Consider the following 23,685-nt stretch of genomic DNA (forward strand, 5'->3'; position numbering starts at 1 on the left):
CCATTGGGGCCTCCAAGAACAGGCAGCAGGGATGCAACTCTATTGGACCTCACTGTTCTGGCTGGGTCCTTCCATGATTCCTCACTCAACGTGCTCACTACATCTAACAAAGCCTGGCACTCCTCCTTCTACGGAACTGAGGTCACTCTCCTTAGTCTTTGGATAACTCCTATATTCAGGGGTGATCGTCTCCTCGGTCCTCATTCATGGGGGTTCTTATATCAGCTTCTGTCTCTTGATTAAAGGCTTCCTGGGAAACGCATATTCCTAGAAACATTTGACCAGTTACCCTATTGCAAATCTTGGGAGAAAATGGGTCTCTGTCCCGAAAGTGATGTAAGATTAGGAAAATGCAGCACAAATTAAGGACCTCAGGACAGATGTTACGCTGTCAGAGAAAAACAGCTGATATATTCCTTCTCTTCACCAGCCAGACTTAGGGTAGTTCTAAAATATTTACTTTCTACATAGAAGGATAGAGCCAGATAATCTTGTAAGCCCCTGATCATTTGAGGGTATCTGATTTTGCACATGCAGATGATCATATTGTTACCGAGCATTATCTCTTTCTCTCCTTTATTCTTATCTCTTGTTTATTTCCGTATTTGTACTGCTGTGGGTATGTATTCCAATCCAGTGTTTTGGTCACAGAGTCCTTCTTTTCATCACTCAAGATACATTTTGAAGTGGTAGAAGACAGTGAATTAACTGACTCATGATCAGCCTCAGGCTGGGAGGAGTGGAATGGCGCGAGCTCTGGACAAATTCAGACCAGAGGTCCAGTCCCAGCCATGTGACCTATTAGCTGTGTGAACTCAGGTCCATCACCAAGCTCTGTGAGCCTCAGGTGAAGTGGCTTTGTTAAGCCCTATTTTGCAGGGCTAGTGGCATGCAGGTAATGTATGTAAAACACCTGGCACAGCGCCTGGACCACATTGAGACTTTACACAATGTCTGTTTTTACCATGATTATGATTATTTTGGCTGCAGACGATACCACCCACCCTGAAGGAATTTTTAAATCCAGGAGATATCAGAGAATATGTGGCATTCTAGGACATGGAACACCAAATCAGTCCAAAATGCTGTTTACAAAGAATCTTTAATTTCCCCAATAAATCAAATATGAAAATTATATTTTCCTTCCAACTGAATGAAATTCAAATATTCTAGAATTTGCTTCCAAGACTAACTCTTTCTTCCTTCCAAGCTGCCCTTTCATCTAAACTAAACAACCCCTATCGTCATTAATTTTACCGTCACCGAAAATCTACACCTCTCGTAGACTTTGCGGAATTACAACCAAAAAAAAAAACAAAACTGAATGCGAAATGCCCTTTTAATAGAATGGGCTCTGACTCCTTGTCCCCCAGCAAAGAGTATCAGCCCACTGGCTTCTGAGTTTCCAGTTTCAGACTACTGTCACCTTTATTTCAAAGACACTCCTTGGAGATGATGTGCATAAAACACCTAGGTTGTGCACTGTGTTCACCTGCACTGGGACAGGAGCACGGGGCACGTTCCATCCCTGCCCCGGGTGGAGATTTCTCTCTGGTTTACTCATGGTTTCAAAGTAACCGTTAAGGGCAGTTTTCCATTCCAGGCTTAAGTCTCTCAACTCTGAGACCCACCATCTGAGGGTCTGGCCCCTGTTCAGTGTTTCCACAGCCTCACTGGCTGGCTCACCATACGGCCTAACTTAAAATTATCTCCCACTGCAGGACTTTTATATTGTCCTAAAGTCTCAAAGTGCCTTGCATCAGGACATTTACACTAGACTCCTCATGAGGAACCCCTCAACCCCCACTTCTTACCCCTGATTTTTATTGGGCCTTTAGATCTTCGTTCACCAGCTGCTTTCTATGAATGCTGCTCTTAGACTCTAGAATTCTACAGGCAGGGGTTGGGTCTATGTTTCTTAGCATCCCCAGTACCATCCAAAAGCCTTCTGAAGAGCAGACGCTAAATTGATATTTGAACAATTAAAGATCAGGGCTTCCCTGGTGGCACAGTGGTTAAGAATCCGCCTGCCAATGCAGGGGACACGGGTTCGAGCCCTGGTCCGGGAAGATCCCACATACCGCGGAGCAACTAAGCCCGTGCGCCACAGCTACTGAGCCTGTGCTCTAGAGCTCGTGAGCCACAACTGCTGAAGCTCACGTGCCACAACTACTGAAGCCCACGTGCCTAGAGCCCGTGCTCTGCAACGACAAGCCACCGCAGTGAGGAGCCCACGCACCACAATGAAGAGTAGACCCACTCGCCGCAACTAAAGAAAGCCCTTGCAGCAACCAAGACCCAACGCAGCTAAAAATTAATAAATTAAAAAAAAAGAGCACGTGTGTAAGAAGGCAAAATACTGTGATTTCACTTCTCCCACATTCTTAAATAAGCTAACCGAATCCAGGTATATATACTTCAATTTTACAAAGAAAGACTAAAAGGAATAAAACAAACCAAGAAGTGAATACCTCTTCAGTTTTTTTTTCTGTATCTCATGATCACACAGACTTTACTGTGGAATAATTTCCTTTTTCACAAAAAGTCCATATTCCAATGTTCCGAATGACAAGAAATGATTCGAGGATTTCCAGTTTGTGTTACATAATACCAAAATTCTTATTTCTCAACCTGATAAGCTGCACTAAATGTGTGAGTCATGTCATTAATAAACTTAGACTCTGAAGCTAAACACATCTTTAATTGAAAGGAACAACATTTAAAAATAGAAAAAAGAAAAATCTCCAATTTGTGCATATTGTCTAGGAACACAAATATATTATATGTTGTGTTCCCATGAGCCCCACCTTGGCCCTCCACTAGTTGGGAGACTGACTGCTTTCTTTAAATACAAAGTGAAGTATCCGCTCAGCCTTCACTAGGGACCGGAGGAGCTTTGGGACATGCCCTGGAACACCCACTGGCCAGCGTAGCAGTATGAGCCCTGGCTGCAGCTCTGGCTCAGGCTCTCTCTTCCTCATCTCTCAAAGCCTCTTCATACCAGGATGGGAAGGCACTGGGCTTGGTATCACTGACATTAGCCCCAAACTCACACATTCTTTTATGTATCTATATCCATAACTATCCTGGAAGCACCCCATATTAGTTTACAAAGATCATGCTCATTCTTTTTTATAGCTACATAGTATAGTGCTCCACTCTGTGAATATACCATGTTTTTATCAATTAATATATTCACGGACATTGCAGTATTTTCACATTGTTGTGGGTGTGCCTTCGGGGTTAATTTCTGAAAAATTGGAGTTACTGGCTCAAATGTAAATGCATATTTCCTTTTGTTGTATCGCCAAATTCTGTTTATGTTCTAATCTCATTCTTTGACGTGTAGCTGTCCAGCTACACGTCAAAGAATGAGATTAGAACATTCTCTAACACCACATACAAAAATATACTCAAAACCAATTAAAGACCTAAATATACGAGTGGAAACCATAATGCTCCTAGAAGATAACATGGGTGGAACACTCTTTGACATAAATCATAGCAATATTTTTTTGGATCTGTCTCCTAAAGCAAAGGAAATAAAAGCAGAAACAAACAAATGGAATATAATTAAAGTTAAAAGCTTTTGCACAGCAAAGGAAACCATTGACAAAATGAAAAGACAACCTGTGGAATGGGAGAAAATAATTCAAAATGATATGCTCAATAAGGGGTTAACATCCAAAATATATAAACAGCTCATATAACTCAACAGTTAAAAAAAAAAAACCAAATAACCCAATCGAAAAAATGGGCAGAAGACCTAAACAGACATTTTTCCAAAGAAGACATACAGATGGCCAACAGGCAAATGAAAAGATGGTCAACATCATTAATCATCAGATAAATGCAAATTAAAACTACCATGAGGTATTACCTCACACCTATCAGAATGGCCATCATCAAAAAGAACAGAAATAACAAATGCTGGCAAGCACGTGGAGATCTGTACACTGTTGGTGGGAATGTAAATAGGTGTAGCCACTGTGGAAAACAGTATGGGGGTTCCTCCAGAAACTAAAAATAGAGCTACCATATGACCCAGCAATTCCACTCCTGGGTATGTATCCAAAAGAAACAAACGAACAAACAAAAAACAACAACCCCACCCCCTCACTAAGTTGGATGGTCTCCTTCAGGTTCTCGATGGTTCTCTGAGTCTAAGGGTTTCCACCGCTCATCTACCCTTCCCCCCAGCTTCGTCTACATGCCTCTGACCCCACCCTCCCGGTCCAACCTCTCTGTTTAGTAAGAAGGTGCCTGTGTCTGGCAGAGCCAGGATAGGATGAAGAGACAGTCCTTCCCAGCCGCCCGGATAATCAAGAGTTTTGACCGGATCTTTGAGCACACACCAGGACTGTGAGGGGCCAGAGGAAAAGCACAGACTATGGTGCTGAAAGGGATTAATAAGGAACTTAGTGATTTGGCCCGTGACCCTCCAGCATACTGCTCTGCAGGTCCAGCTGGGGATAATATGTTTCACTGGCAAGCCACAATTATGGAAGCTAATGAAAACCCATATCAAGGTGGTGTATTCCTTTTGACAATTCATTTTCCTACAGACTACCCCTTCAAACTACCTAAGGTTGCATTTGCAACAAGAATTTATCATTCAGACATTAACACTAATGGCAGCATTTGTCTCAATATTCTAAGATCACAGTGGTCTCCTCCTTTAATCGTTTCTAACGTTCTTTCATCCATTTGTTCACTGCTATATGATCCAAACCCAGATGACCCCCCTAGTGCCATAGACTGCATGGATCTATAAAACAGAGAGAGAGAAGTACAAAAGAATTTCTCAGGAACGGACTCAGAAGTATGCCAGGTATGCTACCTTAAAGTCAGAATAACCTGCATTAGAGCCAGAATAAACTTTAAATTACTGTTAAAAAAGGAAAAAAACACACTAATTCGAAAAGATGCACGCACCCCAATGTTCATAGCAACATTACTGACAATTGCCAAGATGTATATACCACATCTTCTTTATACACACACACGCGCGCGCGCGCGCACACACACACACACACACACACACACACACACACACACACACAATGGAATACTAGTCAGCCGTAAAGAAAGAATGAACTTTTGCCATTTTGCAACAACATGGATGGAGTTGGAGGGTATTATGCTAAGTGAAATAAGTGAGATAGAGGAAGAAAAACACTGTATGATACCACTTATATGGAGAATTTCAAAAATAAAGCAAACTAGGGAAATATGACAGACTCACAGATATAGAGAACAAGCTAGTGGTTACCAGTGGGAAGAGGGAAGGGGGAGGGGCAGGGGAAGGATGGGGATTAAGAGATACAAAATACTATGTATAAAATAAATAAGTGGGCTTCCCTGGTGGCGCAGTGGTCCAGTGTCCGCCTGCCGATGCAGGGGACACGTGTTCGTGCCCCGGTCCGGGAAGATCCCACATGCCGCGGAGCGGCTAGGCCCGTGAGCCATGGCCGCTGAGCCTGTGCGTCTGGAGCCTGTGCTCCGCAACAGGGGAGGCCACAACAGTGAGAGGCCGGCAGACTGCAAAAAAATAAAAATTAAATAAAAATTAAAAAGCTACAAGGATATATTGCACAACAAACGGTATATAGCCAATATTTTATAATAACTATAAATGGAATATAACTTTAATAATTGTGAATCACTCTGTTGTGTACATGAAACTTATAAAATATTGTACATCAACTATACCTCAATTAAAAAAGATCTACTCTCTTAACAACTTTCAAATATACAATACAGTATTATTAACTATAGTCGCCATGCTGTACATTACATCCCCAGGACTTCTTTATTTTGTAAATGGTTTGTACCGTTTGGCCATTTACACCCATTTCATCCATCCTCCACCCCACACCTGTGGCAACCACCAATCTGTTCTCTGGGTGTTTTTTTTTTTTTAATTTCCACATATAAGTGAGATAATATAGTATTTGTCTTTGTGTGTCTCTCTGTGTTATTGCAAATGGCAGGATTTCCTTTTTTTTTTTTTTAAATGGCTGAATAATATCCGAGGGAGAGTGAGAGTATGACTGTGTGTGTGAGTGTGTGTGTATCACATTTTCTTTATCCATTCATCCATCAATGAACACTTACGTTGTTTTCATGTCTTGGTTATGGTAAATAAATGAATATTGGGGGGGGGTGCAGATATCTTTTCAAAAAAGTTGTTGTTTTCTTTTCCTTCAGATAAATTTCCAGGAGTGGAATTGCTGGATCGCACGGTAGTTCTATTTTCAATTTTTTCATGAACCTCTATACTGTTTTCCATAGTGGCTGCATCAATTTACAGTCCCATAAAATCATATTTTCTTGAATAATTTAAGCACATCCTAAATTCAAAAGGTATATATCTTTTCCTAACTTTAAAAGGTGTATATCTTCTAAATTTTGGAAAAGAAAGACTGAATGGAGTACGCCAAACCCATAGGTGAACAATTTTAATTTGTTTTCTCTATCTTCTTATCCTATTTTACTGTGGAGTTCTTTCACATTACCAAGGATATCCCTATTCCAATTCCATGCAGTCTTGCTCTGGATCACATCGATGATTTAAAAATTTTCAATTTGTATTTCAAAAAACAAAATTCTTACTTCTAAATCTGATAAAGAGCAATAAGTGTGTGCCCATGTCATTCATAAGCTTGTTCTGAATCTAAATAAACTTTCTTTTGAAAAGAAGATCACTTGAAAATTACCAAAAAAATAAGCCACAGGAATTTATGCATATCAGGAACACGGGTTAACAGGCTTTACCAACCACAAAGTGAAGAATCGGCCTCTACCTCACTAGGGGTGACAGGAGCGACTGGATGTGGCCCTGGAATGTGCACTGGCCATGGCAGTAGTGCCAGCCCTGGCTGCAGCCCTGGCTCGGGCTCTCCCTCCCTCATCTCTCAAAGCCTCTTCATACCAGGATGGGAAGGCACTGGGGACCCTATCATCAACCTTGGCCAAAAGCTCCAGGACTTTCATCTTGCTGGTTTCAGTTTGGGCTCTTGATCGCTGTCGCGCATCTGATGATACACCAGGTATTTTCCTGCACCAAATCTTCTGTGATAAGCTTCCTGGGCTCCACCAAGATGAAGTGCCTCTTTCCATCAAAAACACCCCAAATATTCAGGAATTCCCAGATCTCCTCCTCAGAGGCGTGGTCGCCATGCAAGAAGATCACACCGAGGAGAGGCATCAGGGGCCCATTCTTCCGAAACCGCCCGCCACTGCTCTGACGCCCATCATCGGTGAGATCTAGCTTGCTGACAAGGGCATAGGAATCACCACTCGGCTTGACTTCCTTCAAGTCAAGGCCGCAGACCAGTTCCATGTGCTCAGTGGCTCTCCTTAGGATCTCAGGGAATTGTTCCCTGTACATTTTGTTGACAACCTTCAGAATGTCTACCTTCATGATGGGCTCTTTTATATTTCTGCAGTAGGAATTGCATCAACATCCCTGCCTTCATGGTTAGAAGGTCCTTCCGTAAGCTCTCAGTGGAGGCTGAGGCTTTAGAGCGACGTGCACTTTCTCATCTTGGCTCTTGACATCTTTTTCAGACATTGTGCATGAAATAGCTGAGAAGTAACGATGGTGGATGTGGATCTCTGAGGCTCCTAGGAATGCCAGCCACTGGGGAGTCCAAGGAAACATTCCCAAAACAGGAGAGGAAGAGAAGGGGGACTCTTCCCTGCTCAGTGGTTTGAGCACCCTGGAGATCCTGGGTCTCACCCCGGGCATGCTGGCATTTCTCACGAGCACTGAGTTTACTCTTGTGACCCTAGGGAATGATGAGTGTGATCAGGAACAGCAGGCGGGAGTGTGGGTGATGCCCGCACTTGGAGGAGGGGGAATGAGATGATGTGAGGACCCTCAGCAGGGAGATTCCACATAAGCTTTAACCAAGTCCATCTCTGCAGGTTTCCTTGAGGGCACTGCCCTAGGACTCTGCAGGGCTCTTGTTCTCCTGGTCAACCTGTCCCTGAGAACCCAGTGGAGAAACGGTGAGCCTTAGGCTGCAGCCTGCCTGCCCTGTGTTTTAGTGACTAGGGTGACAGCATGGTTGATAGTGGGGCCACTTGTGTTTTTCAGTGTAGGGGGTCTTCTATGTTTAGCTTCAGGATTATCATGACAGCTCTTGGCAAGGCCTGGAAACTCCCCTCTCTGTTACTCTAAAGGTGACACCCCAAAGTTCTCCGGGACCCACAAGAAGGAAGTGAGAGGGGCACCTCAGCCCACCACTCTTATCAGGGGGAACCCAGTAGTTAAAGCTCTGTGGGTACCTCTCTGTCCTGAGCTTGTTAGATCCTAAGTCATCATTTAGAGTCCTCACTTGGATATCGCACAGGGTCATGGACTCTTCCTTTTGCTGACTGGGGGCTGGACCTTCAGACCAAGGATCTCACCTCCTTCCAGAACTCATAAAAAATGGGATGGGGATCCATGAAAGAAATAATTGATAAGCTAGATTTCATTCCCTTAAACTTCTAATCTGCAAAAATACACCATCAAGAGAACAAGAAGATGAGCTACAGTCTCAGAGGAAATATTTGCAAAAGACAGATCTGATGAAGGCTTTTATCCAAAATATACAAAGAACTCTTAAAATTCAATAAGAAGGAAACTAACAACCCGATTAAAAAAATGGACAAAAGATATGAACAGATACCTCACTAAGGAAGATATACAGATGGCAAACAAGCATATGAAAAGATGCTCACCATCATGTACCATTAGGGAACTGCAAATTAAAATTACAACCAGAAACCACTACGTGCCAAAATCCAGAGGACTGACAGCACCAAATGCTGGTGAGGATGGAATTCAACAAGAACGCTTTCATTGTTGGTGGTGATGCAAATGGTATAGCCACTTTGGAAGCCAGTTTGCAAGCTTCTCAGTAAACTAAACATATTCTATACTGTTGGTGGGAATGTAAATTGGTCCAGCCACTATGGGAAACAGTATGGAGGCTCCTCAAAAAATCAAAAATAGGGCTTCCCTGGTGGTGCAGTGGTTGAGAGTCCGCCTGCCGATGCGGGGGACGTGGCTTCGTGCCCGGGTCCGGGAGGATCCCATGTGCCGCGGAGCGGCTGGGCCCGTGAGCCATGGCCGCTGAGCCTGCGCGTCCGGAGCCTGTGCTCCGCAGCAGGAGAGGCCGCAGCAGTGAGAGGCCCGCGTACCGCAAAAAAAAAAAAAAAAAATCAAAAATAACATATGATATTGTCGGCAATCCCACTACTATCCAAAGGAATTGAAATCAGAACCTTGAAGAGATATCTGCATTCCCATGTTCATTGCAGCATTATTCATAATAGCCAAGCTATGGAAGCAACCTAAATGTCCACCGATGGATGAATGGATAAAGTGTAAAGTATACATACAATGGAATATCATTCAGCTTTAAAAAGAAGCTAAAACTTCTCCAGCTATGACAGCGTGAATAAATCTAGAGAACATTATGTTCCAGTGAAATAAGCCAGACACAGAAGGACAAATACTACATGATGTCATTTATATGAGGAATCTAAAATAGTCAAAGTCAGAGAAGCAGAGAGTAGAGTGGTGGTTGCCAGGGGCTATGGAGATGGGGAAAATGAGAAGGTTTTAATCAAAAGTTACAAAGTTTCAGTTATGCAAGGTAAATCCTAGGGATCTACTATACAGCATAGAGTTTACAGTTAAGAATACTATATTGTACACTTTCTAACAGGTTAAATCTTATGGTAAGTGTTCTTATCACACACACAAAATAAAAAGGGTGGGAGGAAACATTTGGAGGTCATAGATATGTTTATGGCATAAACTGTGGTGACTGATAGTTTCACAAGTGGATGCTTATCTCCGAACTCATCAATTTGTATACATTAAATATGTACGGTTTTTGTATGCCCATCCTACCTCAATAAATTGTTTTCTTTTTTTAAAAAAACCAACTAAACATACTCTTACCATACAATCTAGTAATCATGCTCCTTGGTATTTACCAAAATGAGTTGGAAACTTACATCCACACAAAAACCTGCACACCGATGTTTATAGCAGCTTTACTCATAATTGCCAAAACTTAAAAGCAACAAAGGTGTCCTTCAGCAGGTAAATGGATAAATAATGGAATACTGTTCAGTGCTAGAAATAAATATCAAACCATGAAAAGACATGGAGGAACCTTAGATGTGTATTACTAAGTGAAAGAAACTAATCTTAAAAGGCTACATGCTACATGATTCCAACTACATGACATCCTGGAAAAAGGCAAAACTATAGAAAAAGCAAAAAGACCAGTGGTTGCCAGGGGTTGGGGGCAGGGAGGGATGAATAGAGCACAGAGAATTTTTAGGGTAGTGAAATTACTCTGTATGACACTATAATGGTAGATACAAGTCATCATACGTTCGTCGGAACCCACAAAGTGTACAACACCAAGAATGAAGCCTAATGTAACTCTGGACTTTGTGTGCTAATGATGTGTCAATGTAGCTTCATAGATCGTAGCAAACGGCCCACTCTGATGGGGGATGTTGATAGTGGGGGAGGTGTGAGCTGTGTCGGGGAAGAGGGTACATGGGAACTCCTTGTACTTTCTGCTCCATTTTGTTGTGAACCTAAAACTGCTTTAAAAAAAATAAAGTGAACTAAAAAAAACTGATGGGGGGTGGTGGTTGTTGCTCAGCCTCACACCCTTCCCTGGGGATTTAAGTCTTGAGTGCAGGTGCAGGGCCAGTTTTCCCCTCTATGCAAGAGTGGGTGGGCCTCTCAGTCCTCACTCAGTTTCCTTGATTTGACTCCTGGCAGGGCCTGAGGCTCCCCTCTTTCTCGACCTGAGGACATTTCTTCAGAGAAAGGCTCTTATTTCCCTGAGATCCAATAGGAGGAGGTGAGGGTGGCCTTACTTGGCCACACCTGCCATGCCATGAGTGACAACTGTATCAGGCAGGTTGAGACCATATGATGGTGATCCCACTCAGGGTTCTAACTCAGTACCCTAAATCTGACTCACGTGAAGGCCTAAGATTCCCCCCTCTGCTGCCCTGGGACCTCCCCCTCAAACCAAGTTCCGCACTTTTCTGTGATCCCCGAGAAGGATATGAGGCCGTCTCTTCCTGACATTTACACCAGGATCTGTCACGGCAACAGGGAGGATTCTGTGAGGTCTCCGCTGATATGGGTTTGGTGGGCCCTGAACTCTTCAGGGTGCTCACCCTCCTCCTGGCGCACCTTGGAAATCCTATCTCTACTGACCTGAGTTGGCCAACCTCAGGCCAAAGTCTTCACTTTCTCAACCTCTTACGTGGAAATCAGGTTCAGCCACATCTTGCCAAGGCTGTCTGGGGACTCTGAGGGCTGACGGCAGGGTCAGGAGTCCATGGGACACACTGTTCGGGGGTGGCGGGTGTGCTTCCTTCATTCCTCATTCAGGGTCCTCACCACCACATGTGGCAGAGACTGGGACTCCTCCCTCTACTGACCTGAGCTCATCCTCCTAGGTAGGACTCACAAGTCCCTGAGAACCCTGAAGAGTAAGTGAGGGCATGCTCAGGCTGACAACTTTGCCTGGCATGTTGCTCTCCCCAGGCCACCCGTAAGGGGCCCTTCATCGTGGCTCCTGTTTCTTGATTAAAGGCTTCCTGGGAAAGGGCCCATCCCTGAAAACTCTTGACCGGTTTCCCTATCGCAAACCCTTCAGAGACTGGGTCTCCGTCCCAGGAGTGATGTGAAGTAGGGAAGTTGTAACGCAAGGCAGGATGGATGTGCTGTCAAAGAAAAAAAATACATTGGTTTTTCCCTTCTCTTTACCAGCAAGACTTAGCCTTTTATGTAACTTCTCTTTGAATAGATTTAACTTCCAAATGCGAAGGGCTGTCCAGCATGATTTTCTGAGCCCCAGATCTTTTGAGGTTATCTGACTTTGGATATGTAGATGATCATACTGTCACTAAATATCTTCCTCTGCTTTCTTCACCCTTTTCAACTATTTTGAGACGCTTATTGCTGTGCTTATGTATTCCCATCCAGTGTTTTGGGCACAGAGTCCTCCTTTTTATCACCTGAGATATATTTTGTAGTGAGTGAGAAGTAAGGTGAATTAAGGAACACAAAGTTGGCCTCGGGCTGGGAGGAATGGAAAAGTGTGGGCGTCAGACTTAGTTAGGCCAGGAGTCTAGTTCCAACACTGTCACTTAACAGCTGTGTGAAATTGAACACATTACCAAACTCTGTGAGCCTCGGTCTTTTCATCTGTGAAATGGGTTTGAGAAGCTCTGTCTTGGGGACTGATAGAATTTATATAATGCCTGTGAAGTGCCTGGCCCATTGCCTGGCCGGTACTGAGACTTTCAAGGATGCCAGTTCTTACTAAGATTAATTTGTCCCCTGGAGTTTCAACCCACTACACTGAGATTTAACTTTCAATCCAGGAGATGCCAGAGAATAAGCAGGGCTCTAGGGCAAAGAAACCCCTATCAGGCAAAATCCTGCTTAACAAGGAAAACTAGTATTTCCCTGTTAGAGTATGTCATTCAAGGTCAACATGAGGTAGACTTCCTCAGTAGATGCAACACGAAGCTCTAAAATGTTTCACGGACCTAAAACTTACCTCCCTCTCAGTTGCCCTTCTTTATAAACCACTCCCACTTTCATTCATTTAACCACCCACGAATATCTATTCCTTGCCTAGAGTTTGCCAAATTACAATCAAGATAACTTAATTTGAATGACTTTTTTTCGTGGAGTGGGCTCTGGCTCCCCCAACTAGGGCAAAGAGTGCCAGTCCAGTGGCTTCTGGGCACCCCCACCCCTCAGGGGAGTACCACCCTTATTTCTCAGAAACTCCCTGGAGACATGACAGCGTGAATAAAACATCTAATTTGCATAGTGTTCACCTGCACTGGGACAAGAGCACAGGACACATTCTATTCCTGCCTCAGGTGATTTCTCTCTGATTTACCCACAACCCCAAAGTAAAAGGAGACCTCGAAGATATTGCAGGTTTGGTTCCAGATCCCCAAAATAAAGTGAATAGCACAATAAAGTGAGTCACAAGGATTTTTTGGTTTCCCAGTGCTCTTACAAAATTTATGTTTACACTATACTGCAGTCTATTAAGCGTGCAATAGCATTATGTCAAGGAACAATGTACATACCTTAATTAAAAAATACCTTTCTGCTAAAAAATGCTAACCATCATCTGAACCTTCAGCGAGTCCATCTTTTTGCTGGTGGAAGGTGTGAAATATTGTGAGAATTACCAAAATGTGACACAGAGACACGACGTGAGAATACGTTGTTGGAAAAATGGCACTGAAAGACGAGCTGGAAGCAAGGTTGACACAAACCTTCAATTTGTTAAAAAAAGAAAAGAAAAAGCACTATCTGTGAAATACAATAAAGCAAAGCACAACAAAATGAAGTGTGCCTGTAACTGCTAAGGGCAGTTTCCCATTCCAGGCTTTGTCTTTCAACTGTACGGCCCACCATCTGAGGATCTGGCCCCTGCTCAAAATTATCAGTCTCATCTAGCCCACCACGCACCTACCTTATAATTACCTCCCACTGAAGGACTTACATTTTTCCCAAGGCCCACCACTGCCTTGCACCAGGGAATTTACATTCGACTGCTATCATGTGAAACCACCCCTTCTCCTTTCTTATCCTGTCTTTTCATTTGACCTTTTGGTCTTAGAGTATACATCACCATTTTCTTTATATGATAGCTGCTTCTCGGCTCTGTAATTTTATGGTCAGAGGCTAGGTCTCCTTCTTCTCAGCTCTCACAGTACTAGCAAGGAGCCTTCTAAGAGCAGATGCTCAATTCATGTTTGGGGAATAAACGAGCCTGTGAGCATGAGGTCTAATTTATTATGATTTAATTCTACATTTTTGAATGAGCCAAGCACATACTGTTATTTCTAATTTTATAAAACAGAGTAAAAGGAATTAGTAAACCAAATATTGACCATCTTACTTTTTCTATACTATACTACATACAGTATACTATACTATACTTAACTTTTTCACATTTTCAAGGAATTGCATATTGCAATGCCATGTTATCTTCCACCAAATTACTAAATAAGACGGAAGTTTTCCCAATATGTTTTACAAAACAGCAAAACTCTTATTCTTAAACCTGATAAACAACAGTAAGTATGACTGATGTAATTCATAAACTTACATTCTAACGCTAAATAAAATTTCATTTAGGAGTAACGTTTGAAAAACAGCAAAAAACAAAGACGTATTTCCAAATTCCCCATACAGAACAGGAACACGAAGGTATTATACAGTGTTCCCTCTGTCACACCCAGCCCTACACTACTTGAAATATTGAATGCTCTCTTCAGCCACAAAGTGCAGAATTTGCCTCAGATTCTGTGTGGGAGGAGCTGGACAGAACACTGGAACATCCACTGGCTTGGGCTCTCTCTTCCTCATCTTTCAAAGCCTCTTCATACCAAGACTGGAAGGCACTGGGGACGGTGTGATTGACCTTGGCCAGGAACTCCAGGACTTTCATCTTGCTGGTTTCGGCATGGGCTCTCGGGCCCCACAGGAACTCGTAGCGCGCTGGATCACTGTTGGCCACTTGCCGGTATTCCAAATACTTCAGCTTCACCCAATCTTGGGTGATGAGCTTCTTGGGCTCCCCAAATATGAAGTGCCTCTTCCCAGCATAGACTCTCATCTTATTCAGGAATTCCCAGATATTCTCCTCTGTGGCGCAGTTGCCCTTCATGAGGATCACAGCCAGAATGTACATCAGGAGACCGGTCTTGGGTAACCCGCTGCCACGGCTCATGGTCCCATCGTTGGGAAGAGCCATTTTGCTGACAAAGGTATAAGTATGCTTGGTACGGTCGACCTCCTTTAAGTCAACACCAAATAGCATCTCCATGCTGAAGGAAGCTCTTCTGAGGATCTCAGGGAATCGATTTTGGTACTTCTTAGCGATAAACTTCAGCATATGTGCTTTCCTAACAGGCTTTTTCATTTTATACATGTGCACCAGGAACTGCACCAACACACTCGCTGTCCTCCTTAGAGGGCCTTTTCGAGACCGCACGGCGGAGACGGGGGCCAGAGAGGAACTGTGCTTTTTCTTCATTTGGCCTTTGGCTCCTTTGTTTGATCTTGCGGGAGAAACACCTGCAGGATTAGTGGTGGTGGCTAGGGCCCTCTGAGGACTCTTGAGAGTGCTACGTGACTTAGCACCCGGCTTTCTCCGAGTAGTAACCCCAAGAGAAGGACATGAAGACGAGGCAGCTTCCTCCTCAGCTGCAGTGGCCTGAGCACCCGTCAGACCCTGGGTCCCACTTTGGGCCTGGCAGCGTCTCTCACGGGTGCGGAGCTTACTCTTCCGCCCCCGAGGCATGGTGACTGTGGTCAGGGACAAAAGGCAGGAGCGCAGGTAGGACAGCGGGGTGATCTGGCAGAGATGCGAGAGGATGAGAGGGAGTGAGTGCCTACAGCAGGGAGGTACCACCCTGCCTTTAAGAGGGCCGCTCTTCAGGTTTCCACGTGGGCCCTGCTCTACGAACACACAGGACTCCTGTTCTGATCACCCTGTCCTCTAAGAACCCTGTGGAAATAATTAAAGTGAGCCTCAGGCTGCAGCCTGCCAGCCCTGCCTGGTGCTTATTGGGGCTGAGAGCAGCAGTGGGCAATTATCTAGTCCTTGTGGAGCCCCCTCTACTCTGGAGCATTGGGGTCCCCTCAGTTCATATGCAGGACCATCATATCAACTTTGGGCAGGGCCTGGGCCCCCTCCTCTGTGCTGCTCTAAATTTATACTCAGACCCAGATCCTCATCTTCCTGGGATACCTTAAGAAGAAGTGAAGGGGCACCTCAGCCTAGCACCACTACCAGGGGGCACCCACAGCTGACAGCACTATGGGACTCTGTCCTGGGCTCCTTGGGGTCCTCAGTCCTCATTCAGGGTCCTTGCCTTGGCTCTCACCAATCTGATACCATCAGAAATAAAGAAGGGGAAACCCGGGAGCTGTGCAAACAAAGAAGAGAAAGGGAAATCTCTCCCAGCAGCCTCAGGAGCAGCGGATTAAATCTCCACAATCAACTTGATGTACTCCGCATCTGTGGAATACCTGAATAGACAGCGAATCATCCCAAACTGAGGAGCCGTGCGAATGAAAGGCTCTTGGTGCTGAGGCCAGGAGTCAGTGCTGTGCCTCTGAGGTGGGAGAGCCAACTTCAGGACACTGGTCAAGAAGAGACCTCCAGGCTCCACATAATATCAAACGGGGAAAAATCTCCTGGAGATCTCCATCTCAACACCAGCACCCAGCTTCACTCAATGACCAGCAAGCTACAGTGCTGGACACCCTATGCCAAACAACTAGCAAAAAAGGTACACAAGCCCACCCATTGGCAGAGAGGCTGCCTAAAATCATAATAAGTCCACAGACACCCCAAAACACACCACCAGACGTGGACCTGCCCACCAGAAAGACAAGTTCCAGGCTCATCCACCAGAACACAGGCACTAGTCCCCTCCACCAGGAAGCCTACACAACCCACTGAACCAACCTTAGCCACTGGGGACAGACATCAAAAACAACAGGAACTACGAACCTGCAGCCTGCAAAAAGGAGACCCCAAACACAGAAAGATAAGCAAAATGAGAAGACAGAAAAACACACGGCAGATGAAGGAGCAAGATAAAAATGCACCAGACCGAACAAGTGAAGAGGAAATAGGCGGTCTACCTGAAAAAGAATTCACAATAATGATAGTAAAGATGATCCAAAATCTTGGATATAGAATGGACAAAATGCAAGAAACATTTAACAAGGACCTAGAAGAACTAAAGATGAAACAAACAATGATGAACAACACAATAAATGAAATGAAAAAGACTCTAGATGGGATCAATAGCAGAATAACTGAGGCAGAAGAACGGATAAGTGACCTGGAAGATAAAATAGTGGAAATAACTACTGCAGAGCAGAATAAAGAAAAAAGAATGAAAAGAACTGAGGACACTCTCAGAGACCTCTGGGACAACATTAAACGCACCAACATTCGAATTATAGGGGTTCCAGAAGAAGAAGAGAAAAAGAAAGGGACGGAGTAAATATTTGAAGAGATTATAGTTGAAAACTTCCCTAATATGGGAAAGGAAATAGTTAATCAAGTCCAGGAAGCACAGAGAGTCCCATACAGGATAAATCCAAGGAGAAATACGCCAAGACACATATTAATCAAACTGTCAAAAATTAAATACAAAGAAAGCATATTAAAAGCAGCAAGGGAAAAACAACAAATAACACACAAGGGAATCCCCATAAGGTTAACAGCTGATCTCTCAGCAGAAACTCTGTAAGCCAGAAGGGAGTGGCAGGACATACTGAAAGTGATGAAGGAGAAAAACCTGCAACCAAGATTACTCTACCCAGCAAGGATCTCATTCAGATTAGATGGAGAAATTAAAACCTTTACAGACAAGCAAAAGCTGAGAGAGTTCAGCACCACCAAACCAGCTTTACAAGAAATGCTAAAGGAACTTCTCTAGGCAAGAAACACAAGAGAAGGAAAAGACCTACAATAACGAGCCCAAAACAATTTAGAAAATGGGAATAAGAACATACATATCGATAATTACCTTAAATGTAAATGGACTAAGTGCTCCCACCAAAAGACACAGATTGGCTAAATGGATACAAAAACAAGACCCATATATATGCTGTCTACAAGAGACCCACTTCAGACCTAGAGACACATACAGACTGAAAGTAAGGGGATGGAAAAAGATATTCCATGCAAATGGAAACCAAAAGAAAGCTGGAGTAGCAATTCTCATATCAGACAAAATAGACTTTAAAATAAAGACTATTAGAAGAGACAAAGAAGGACACTACATAATGATCAAGGGATCGATCTAAGAAGAAGATGTAACAATTCTAACTATTTATGCACCCAACATAAGAGCACCTCAATACATAAGGCAAATACTAACAGCCTTAAAGGGGAAATTGACAGTAACACATTCATAGTAGGGGACTTTAACACCCCACTTTCACCCATGGACAGATCATCCAAAATGAAAATAAATAAGGAAACACAAGCTTTAAATGATACATTAAACAAGATGGACTTAATTGATATTAATAGGACACTCCATCCAAAAACAACAGAATACACATTTTTCTCAAGTGCTCATGGAACATGCTCCAGGATAGATCATATCTTGGGTCACAAATCAAGCCTTGGTAAATTTAAGAAAATTGAAATTGTATCAAGTATCTTTTCCGACCACAACGCCATGAGACTAGATATCAATTACAGGAAAAGATCTGTAAAAAATACAAACACATGGAGGGTAAACAATACACTACTTAATAACAAAGTGATCACTGAAGAAATCAAAGAGGAAATAAAAAAATACCTAGAAACAAATGACAATGGAGACACGACGACCCAAAACCTATGGGATGGAGCAAAAGCAGTTCTAAGAGGGAAGTTTATAGCAATACAAGCCCACCTTAAGAAACAGGAAACAACTCAAATAAACAACCTAACCTTGCACCTAAAGCAATTACAGAAAGAAGAAAAAGAAACCACAAAGTTATCAGAAGGAAAGAAATCATAAAAATCAGATCAGAAATAAATGAAAAAGAAATGAAGGAAACAATAGCAAAGATCAATAAAACTAAAAGCTGGTTCTTTGAGAAGATAAACAAAATTGATAAACCATTAGCCGGACTCATCAAGAAAAAAAGGGAGAAGACTCAAATCAACAGAATTAGAAATGAAAAAGGAGAAGTAACAACTGACACTGCAGAAATACAGAAGATCATCAGAGATTACTACAAGCAACTCTATGCCAATAAAATGGACAAGCTGGAAGAAATGGACAAATTCTTAGAAATGCACAACCTGCCAAGACTGAATCAGGAAGAAACAGAAAATATGAACAGACGAATCGCAAGCAGTGAAATCGAAACTATGATTAAAAATCTTCCAACAAACAAAAGCCCAGGACCAGATGGCTTCACAGGCGAATTCTATCAAACATTTAGAGAAGAGCTAACACCTATCCTTCTCAAACTCTTTCAAAATATAGCAGAGAGAGGAACACTCCCAAATTCATTTTACGAGGCCACCATCACCTTGATACCAAAACCAGACAAGGATGTCACAAAGAAAGAAAACTACAGGCCAATATCACTGATGAACCTAGATGCAAAAATCCTCAACAAAATACTAGCAAACAGAATCCAACAGCACATTAAAAGGATCACACACCATGATCAAGGGGGGTTTATTCAAGGAATGCAAGGATTCTGCAATATACGCAAATCAATCAATGTGATAAACCATATTAACAAATTGAAGGAGAAAAACCATATGATCATCTCAATAGATGCAGAGAAAGCTTTTTGACAAAATTCAACACCCATTTATGATAAAAACCCTGCAGAAAGTAGGCATAGAGGGAACTTTCCTCAACATAATAAAGGCCATATATGACAAACCCACAGCCAACATCGTCCTCAATGGTGAAAAACTGAAAGCATTTCCACTAAGATCAGGAACAAGACAAGGTTGCCCACTCTCACCACTCTTATTTAATATAATTTTGGAAGTTTTAGCCACAGAGAAGAAAAGGAAATAAAAGGAATCCAAATTGGAAAAGAAGAACTAAAGCTGTCACTGTTGGCAGATGACATGATCCTATACATAGAGAATCCTAAAGATGCTACCAGAAAACTACTAGAGCTAATCAATGAATTTGGTAAAGTTGCAGGATACAAAATTAATGCACAGAAATCTCTGGCATTCCTATACACTAATGATGAAAAATCTGAAAGTGAAATCAAGAAAACACTCCCATTTACCATTGCAACAAAAAGAATAAAATATCTAGGAATAAACCTACCTAAGGAGACACAAGACCTGTATTCAGAAAATTATAAGACACTGATGAGAGAAATTAAAGATGATACAAATAGATGGAGAGATATACCATGTTCTTGGATTGGAAGAATCAACATTGTGAAAATGACTCTACTACCTAAAGCAATCTACAGATTCAATGCAATCCCTATCCAACTACCACTGGCATTTTTCACAGAACTAGAACAAAAAATTTCACAATTTGTATGGAAACACAAAAGACCCCAAACAGCCAAAGCAATCTTGAGAACGAAAAACGGAGCTGGAGGAATCAGGCTCCCTGACTTCAGACTATACTACAAAGCTACAGTAATCAAGACAGTATGGTACTGGCACAAAAACAGAAAGATAGATCAATGGAACAGGATGGAAAGCCCAGAGGTAAACCCACGCACATTTGGTCACCTTATCTTTGATAAAGGAGGCAGGGATGTACAGTGGAGAAAGGACAGCCTCTTTAATAAATGGTGCTGGGAAAACTGGACAGGTACATGTAAAAGTATGAGATTAGATCACTCTCTAACACCATACACAAAAATAAGCTCAAAATGGATTAAAGACCTAAATGTAAGGCCAGAAACTATCAAACTCTTAGAGGAAAACATAGGCAGAACACTCTATGACATAAATCACAGCAAGATCCTTTTTGACCTGCCTCCTAGAGAAATGGAAATAAAAACAAAAATAAACAAACGGGACCTTATGAAACTTCAAAGCTTTTACGCAGCAAAGGAAACCATAAACAAGACCAAAAGACAACCCTCAGAATGGGAGAAAGTATTTGCAAATGAAGCAACTGACAAAGGATTAATTTCCAAAATTTACAAGCAGCTCATGCAGCTCAATATCAAAAACACGAACAACCCAATCCAAAAATGGGCAGAAGACCTAAATAGACATTTCTCCAAAGAAGATATACAGACTGCCAACAAACACATGAAAGAATGCTCAACATCATTAATCATTAGAGAAATGCAAATCAAAACTACAATGAGATATCATCTCACACCAGTCAGAATGGCCATCATCAAAAAATCTAGAAACAATAAATGCTGGAGAGGGTGTGGAGAAAAGGGAACCCTCTTACACTGTTGGTGGGAATGTAAATTGATACAGCCACTGTGGAGAACAGTATGGAGGTTCCTTAAAAAGCTACAAATAGAACTACCATATGACCCAGCAATCCCACTACTGGGCATATACCCTGAGAAAACCATAATTCAAAAAGAGACATGTACCAAAATGTTCATTGCAGCTCTATTTACAATAGCCCGGAGATGGAAACAACCTAAATGCCCATCATCGGATGAATGGATAAAGAAGATGTGGCACATATATACAATGGAATATTACTGAGCCATAAAAAGAAACGAAATTGAGCTATTTGTAATGAGGTGGATAGACCTAGAGTCTGTCATACAGAGTGAAGTAAGTCAGAAAGAGAGAGACAAATACCGTATGCTAACACATATATATGGAATTTAAGAAAAAAAATGTCATGAAAAACCTAGGGGTAAAGCAGGAATAAAGACGCAGAACTCTTAGAGAACGGACTTGAGGTTATGGGGAGGGGGAAGGGTGAGCTGTGACAGGGCGAGAGAGAGTCATGGGCATATACACACTAACAAACGCAGTAAGGTAGATAGCTAGTGGGAAGCAGCTGCATGGCACAGGGATATTGGCTCGGTGCTTTGTGACAGCCTGGAGGGGTGGGATGGGGAGGGTGGGAGGGAGGGAGACGCAACAGGGAAGACATATGGGAACATATGTTTATGTATGACTGATTCACTTTGTTATAAAGCAGAAACTAACACACCATTGTAAAGCAATTATACCCCAATAAAGATGTAAAAAAATAAAAAAAAATAAAATTAAAAAAAAAAATAGAAACAATAAATGCTGGGGAGGGTGTGGAGAAAAGGGAACACTCCTGCACTGCTGGTGGGAATGTGAATTGGTACAGCCACTATGGAGAACAGTATGGAGGTTCCTTAAAAAACTACAAATAGAACTACCATATGACCCAGCAATCCCACTACTGGGCATATACCCTGAGAAAACCATAATTCAAAAAGAGTCATGTACCAAAATGTTCATTGCAGCTCTATTTACAATAGCCCGGAGATGGAAACAACCTAAGTGCCCATCATCGGATGAATGGATAAAGAAGATGTGGCACATATATACAATGGAATATTACTGAGCCATAAAAAGAAACGAAATTGAGCTATTTGTAATGAGGTGGATAGACCTAGAGTCTGTCATACAGAGTGAAGTAAGTCAGAAAGAGAAAGACAAATATCGTATGCTAACACATATATATGGAATTTAAGAAAAAAAAATGTCATGAAGAACCTAGGGTAAGACAGGAATAAAGACACAGACCTACTGGAGCACGGACTTGAGGATATGGGGAGGGGGAAGGGTGAGCTGTGACAAAGCGAGAGAGAGGCATGGACATATATACACTACCAAACGTAAGGTAGATAGCTGGTGGGAAGCAGCCACATAGCACAGGGATATCCGCTCAGTGCTTTGTGACCGCCTGGAGGGGTGGGATAGGGAGGGTGGGAGGGAGGGAGACGCAAGAGGGAAGAGATATGGGAACATATGTATATGTATAACTGATTCACTTTGTTATAAAGCAGAAACTAACACACCATTGTAAAGTAATTATACCCCAATAAAGATATTAAAAAAAAAAGAAATAAAGGACTTCCATACCTGGGCTACCCATTGCTGCAAGCAAGCAGGGGGGCACTCCCTGTTGTCTCCTCTGTTTGTGGGTGAGTGGTATCATCACTGTTCTTTCAGGGTCCTCACCCTGACTCCTATAAAGCCCTGGGTTTCTTCCCTCTGCAGAATTGAGGCTATTCAATTAGTCCAACACCCTCACATCTCTGAACTCTCCAGACAAATGAGAAGAGTGCTTCAGCTTGACAGATACTCTTGGTTTCTACTCAGAACACGGGCAGAATTTATGAGACCCTACATTTTAGAGTCGGTGTTCACCTTAGTCCTCACTCAGGTCTCTGACCCGAACTCTGTGTAGGACTTAGGACTCCTCCCACCAATAACCTGGGTAGTCCAGCCTCAGAGCAAAGTCCTCAATTCCCTGAGTCCCTAGAGGGGGAAGTCAGGGTCCTACATATATGACTACCCCTGGCTGGAGCCTCCCACAAGTGTAGGGGTGCTGCTTTGTGATGCCACCCCTAAATGGGGAGAGGCCCCCTCATCAGTATTTAGGGCCCTCACCTTCACCTCAGTTAGGACCTAGGTATCCTCCATCTGCAAGATGGAGCTACTCCCTAGACCTAGGCCCTCCCAGCCCCGAGACATCTCAGGCAGAACTCAGTTTGATGGCTCTGTTGGGGCTTCCCAGGGCCTACAGCAGCAGCGAGACTTAGTGCAGTTTGTTATGGGCCGAGTGGCACCTCTCACTCCCCACTCAAAGTCTTCACCTTGACTCCAGACCAGTACTGGAAATTTTCTCTTGGCCGCCGGAGGCATGGCCCTCAGATGAAAGTTCTCACTTCCTGGAACCTCTGAAGCCGAAGTCAGGATGACTCACATCCGGCCACAACTACTCAGGGTCTCTGACAGCTGACAGCAGGGGTGGGGGTCTGTGGTACTCCAGTGTTCTGGAGCCGGTGCTCCCTAGGTCCTACATACAGGGTGCCCATCTTGGAATCTGTCAGAGCCTGGGACTCCTCCCTTTACTGAACTGTGCCCACAAGTTTCACCTCCTTGAGCTCCTGGG

At 43.0% G+C, this 23,685-nt stretch overlaps 2 protein-coding genes and 1 pseudogene across 2 annotated transcripts; 1 reads left to right on the plus strand and 2 right to left on the minus strand.

Annotated features, from left to right (window-relative positions):
* Positions 1-4,390: 4,390 nt before the first annotated feature.
* Positions 4,391-4,856, plus strand: LOC132513982 (ubiquitin-conjugating enzyme E2 D3-like). Its single transcript, XM_060138617.1, is given in 2 exon segments — positions 4,391-4,741; positions 4,743-4,856. Coding segments are annotated over 2 exon segments (465 nt in total).
* A 1,954-nt stretch (positions 4,857-6,810) lies between these two features.
* LOC132513983 (melanoma-associated antigen B4-like) lies at positions 6,811-11,610 on the minus strand (annotated as a pseudogene).
* Positions 11,611-14,351: 2,741 nt separating this feature from the next.
* Positions 14,352-15,383, minus strand: LOC132513502 (melanoma-associated antigen B3-like). Its single transcript, XM_060137921.1, has one exon. The coding sequence runs from the start codon at positions 15,381-15,383 to the stop codon at positions 14,352-14,354; it is 1,032 nt and encodes a 343-aa protein (XP_059993904.1).
* Positions 15,384-23,685: the final 8,302 nt, after the last annotated feature.

Source organism: Lagenorhynchus albirostris, chromosome X (assembly GCF_949774975.1).
Source record: "Lagenorhynchus albirostris chromosome X, mLagAlb1.1, whole genome shotgun sequence".
NCBI classification, from domain to species: domain Eukaryota; kingdom Metazoa; phylum Chordata; class Mammalia; order Artiodactyla; family Delphinidae; genus Lagenorhynchus; species Lagenorhynchus albirostris.